The following is a 4,738-nucleotide window of genomic DNA, read 5'->3' on the forward strand; positions in this document are numbered from 1 at the left end:
AAGGCAAATAAGGACTTAACTGAACATGACGCACAGAATGTCAATTAGGTAGTTAAAACACGTAAGCATGCTTTTCTAGTCTAAACTACACAATTAAACATATTAGTACAATTAATAAGAGAAGCAATTTATGATTTAAAAAGGATAAACATGATTTTTGCAATAATAGCCCGTGTACGTACTCGTCACCTCACGTATACGGCGCCCACACACCGAATAATATCAAGATATCCTAAGGGAAAAATCGCCAACACAAGGTTAAGCAAGCCACTTACCTCGAACCGCTCAAATTAACCTGATATCACGTTCTTGCCACGAGTATCCGATTCCAAATGGCCTGAATCTATACAATACCATCAATACGCGCTAATGGAATGAATCCCACAAGAAAAACTACAAAATTAGGTCAAACCTCGAAATTAGCTAAAACCCGGCCTCCGGGGCCCACGTCTCAAAACCCGACAAAATTCATGAAACTAGAGAGCTTATTCACTCACGAGTTCAACCATATCAAATTTACTAAAATCCGACACTAAATGGTCCTCCAATCCACAATTCAAACTCCCAAATCCCTAGTCTCCAACTTCCAATTTCCACCTTAAAGACACATGGCAAGGCAAGATTATTGACCAAAAATAAGCACAAGGAACTTACCTCAAGAAATGCCTCGAAAATGCTCTCAAAAATCTCCCTAACCCGAGTTTGCAAAGCCAAAAATGATAAAAATTGCGAAGCCCTTCGGTTTTAATCACTGCCTAGTTATTTTCGCACTTGCGGAACCTGGGCTCGCACCTGTGGGTGCGCTTGTGCGGAAAACATGTGCATCTGCGCAACTCACTTACCACCTCTTCCTTCGCACCTGCAATGGAAGGGCCGCACCTGCACACTCGCGCCTGCGGACGTCCCTTCCGCTTCTACGCATTTGCGAACAACCTTGCGCATTTGCGGGCATTGTAGATGCGGAACTTCCTCGCACCTGCGACCTCAGGCCAACTCTCGACTTTCTCGCATCTGCACCTGCAAGCCACGTTTCTGCGAGGCCGCACCTGCGAACTCCCCACCGCAGGTGCGAAAATACCAGAACCAGCAAAAATCAGAAATTCCTCTAAGTCCAAGCTTTCACCCGTTAAGCATCCGAAACACACCCGAGACCCCCGGGACCTCGACCAAATATACCAACCAATCTTAAAATACCATACGAACTTAGTCGAGCTCTCAAATCCCATAAAACAACGCTAAAATCACGAATCACCCTCCAATTCAAATTTAAAGAATTTAAAACTTCAAAATTCTACAACCGATGTCGAAACCTACCAAATCACGTCCGATTGATCTCAAATTTTGCGCACAAGTTATAATCAATATTACGGACCTACACCAACTTCCGGAATAAAAAAAAGACCCCGATATCAAAAATTTCACTACTGGTCCAAAACTTCAAAAAATTCGACTTTCGCCATTTCAAGCCTAAATGAGCTACGAACCTCCAAAACAGAATCTGGACACGCTCCTAAATCCAAAATCACCTAACGGAGCTAAAGGAACTGATAGAATTCCATTCCGGAGTCATCTTCACATAGTTCCGACTACGGTCCAAATCTTAGGACTTAAGCTCTCATTTAGGGACTAAGTGTCCCAAAATACCCCGAAACTCAAAATCAATCATCCCGGCAAGTCACAATAGCAGAAAAAGATTTGAAAAAAGCTGTTAATAGGGGATCGGGGCTATTACTCTCAAAACAACCGGTCGGATCGTTACAATTCCTAATCCTTTGGAACTTAGCGCTCTTTGAGAAAAAAGTTAATTTTGTAGTTATTTATTTTACTTATAGAATGCCAAAGTGGATTGATATTAGAAGTCCATATAATTTCATATTAGTCTGAATTTTAGTTGAATTCAATGTCTATTTAGGCAAAGACTATATATTACTATTTTGTCCGATATCTTCTAATAAATTATTTAACTATTTAAGGGCATAAAAGTTAGTCAATATTTTAAGGATATTTTTGTCATCCAACATTTAGCGTGGAATATTCGTGATTTTATAATAATATAGATAGATATAGATTATTTCACATTAGTGGAAAAACATATGTAGCCCACGTATGTTTTGGATTGTTGACAAGAGTGAGTTGCTATATAGGTAAGCACCATCCACTTCCAACCAAGAGGTTGTGAGTTCGAGTCACCCCAAGAGCAAGGTGGAGAGTTCTTGGAGGGAGGGAGCCGAGAGTCTCTCGGAAACAACCTCTCTACCCCAGGGTAAGGGTAAGGTCTGCGTACACACTACCCTTCTCAGACTCCATTAATGTGATTATACTGGATTGTTGTTGTATGTTTTGGATTGTAGCTAGTCATTTGGAATAAAATACAGTCACATTAATTAATATTATAGCTGAATCATTTGGAATATTTGGGAATGTGGAGAAGTTGACTGCCTACCATTGCATGGAGAAGTGAGAGATTTGTTGCTATCAGTCTTCATATATATGCACATTAAATGGATATAAAGGAAGCAACCTTTATTTTTGATGCAGAGTGGATGTCACTACTCTGCAGACTGAAAAGGGAGTGGCAGTAGAGCCAGCCTTTTCATGTTGATCTTCATTTGTTTTGATATAGAGGGCACTGCCACCATACATCAAAATTAACCAAAATAAAATGAAAAAATTAGAAATGCATAAACTTGTGCATAGGATAATTTGGTTCCAACGGATACACCATTGGACAAAACAAAAGGATTGACACGCGCGAGCTTATAATTAAGTTATTCAACATGGAATCATACATTTTAACATTACTTATTCAAGATTATTCAAACAAAAGAGACTTTGTAACACCATCTTCAAAAATGACCAGTTAATTATCTGGTGATGTGAGCGATGAAAGACTCCGTTTGCTTCTTAATTGCGCCGCCATCTTTCACAGACATCTTGATAGCTTTGCTCAACTCTATCGCTCTCTGCCTCATCTCTTCTCCTTCAGTTGAAGTCATCAAATCCCTCACCCCATTTTCGATTGTATTTGCTCTCACCAATTCATCTCTGTGTTCCCAATCCTTCACTACTAGCCCAACTTTCAACACCTTTGTTATAAGCACGTCGTTGAATGGGTTATCGGAATGGATTGGCCAAGTTGCCATTGGCACTCCCATTATTAGGCTTTCCAAGAAGGAGTTCCAACCCGAATGGAATAAGTAACCACCTGTAGAAGGGTGTGCTAGAATTTCCATTTGAGGTACAAAGTCTCTTGCTATTATTCCTCTCTCTGCTACTCTGTCTTCAAACCCTATTGGCAACTCAATCTTCGGAACGTCTGTTGTAAAATCATTCCCCTTTTTATCTGCTTCTCTTAGAACCCATATGAATTTTTGTTCTGACCTCTCTAAACCAAGGGCAAGCTCAATAATTTGTTCAAGCGAGAAGGTTCTTGCTGTTCCAAATGAAACATAGATGACAGAATTCTTGGGTTGTTTATCAAGCCACTCAATACATCTGTGGCTTACTATTTTAGGTGAAGCAGAGTACTCGTCGTTTTGTAAATAGACAGGATTGATCAAAGGACCAAGACCCCACAATGGCTTCTCGCTTTGTTTAGCGAGTGCATCTAGATACAGACCTTCTATATCTCTACAGGTATTGAAGATTTCTCCAGATTTGAACGTCCAATCGCGTAACATCTCTATGAATTCCAGCATCTCCGGTGGATAACAACTTTGGAATGAAGGAATGTGGGGTTGCAAAGGGAAGAACAAGTCATAGTTTTCAGCTGAACCGCTAACTTGCTGGAACAACGAACAAACAGTGAAAGCAGAGATGACATGAAAAATGTATGTCTCGACATTGGTTATTGAAATCACACCTTGAACAACTGATAGCATTATTGAGTCATGGATTATCACCACTCTTTTACAAGTGTTTAATAGTTCATGACAAATTGCACATAGGGGCTCGCCTAGTAGTTCCAAGGATGCAAAGTACGACATATAGTCGTCTTCATCTTCCTCTTCCTCCTCCTCCTCCGCTTCCTTTTCAGCTTTAGTTGAAGGAATTGAAAGGTCATGGAATTGTATGTTAGGGAATTGATCAAGATTTGATCCTTGTAACCGACGTTTGAGTTCTTGATTTCGTGCACCAATACTAACATAGTGGACTGGAATATCATAGGAAGAGATAAGACGAGAAAGGTGAAGAAATGGAGTTTGGTGCCCATATTCAGGAAAGGGCACCATAACCACAGCTACATTACTAGAGTTTGCAGCCATTGAAGAGACACAAAAAATGGAGCTAGCTATATGTAGGAGCACTATATATGAGAAAGAAATAATGTTACAAATCTGACAAATTCAAAACTATGATATTTTTTGATGAATTAAATACTTCTACCGAACTTAGTTGTTTGAAGGAGCATTTTTGCGGTAGTAAATGTAAAAGAAACGTTACAATATGGAAAATTAAAAGCATAAAATGACAAGGAAAATAATTAAGAGTTATGAAATTAATGAAGACATTAAGGTGAATAACGGCAAAAAACCTGAGGAAAAAAAATACTCTTTCCGTCTCAAATTATTTGTCATTTTAAAAGTTCAAGATAAAATAAATTATATTTTCCCCATTTTATACTTAATAATAATTATTCTTGAAGATAGAGATAACACATAAATATGATATATACTCAATTAAAAAATTATATCTTAAGATATAAATAAAAATAAAATAATCTAACCTCGTTCTAGTT

The 4,738-nt window shown here is 38.7% G+C and overlaps 1 protein-coding gene across 1 annotated transcript; it reads right to left on the bottom strand.

The window, feature by feature from the left end:
* Nucleotides 1–2,702: 2,702 nt before the first annotated feature.
* On the bottom strand, nt 2,703–4,355 carry LOC107795998 (zeatin O-xylosyltransferase-like). Its single transcript, XM_016618705.2, has one exon. It carries the CDS (start codon nt 4,263–4,265, stop codon nt 2,865–2,867), a length of 1,401 nt encoding a protein of 466 aa, XP_016474191.1. The 5' UTR covers nt 4,266–4,355; the 3' UTR covers nt 2,703–2,864.
* Between the last annotated feature and the right edge of the window lie 383 nt (nt 4,356–4,738).

The sequence above is a fragment of the Nicotiana tabacum genome, chromosome 2, assembly GCF_000715075.1.
Source record: "Nicotiana tabacum cultivar K326 chromosome 2, ASM71507v2, whole genome shotgun sequence".
NCBI lineage: Eukaryota > Viridiplantae > Streptophyta > Magnoliopsida > Solanales > Solanaceae > Nicotiana > Nicotiana tabacum.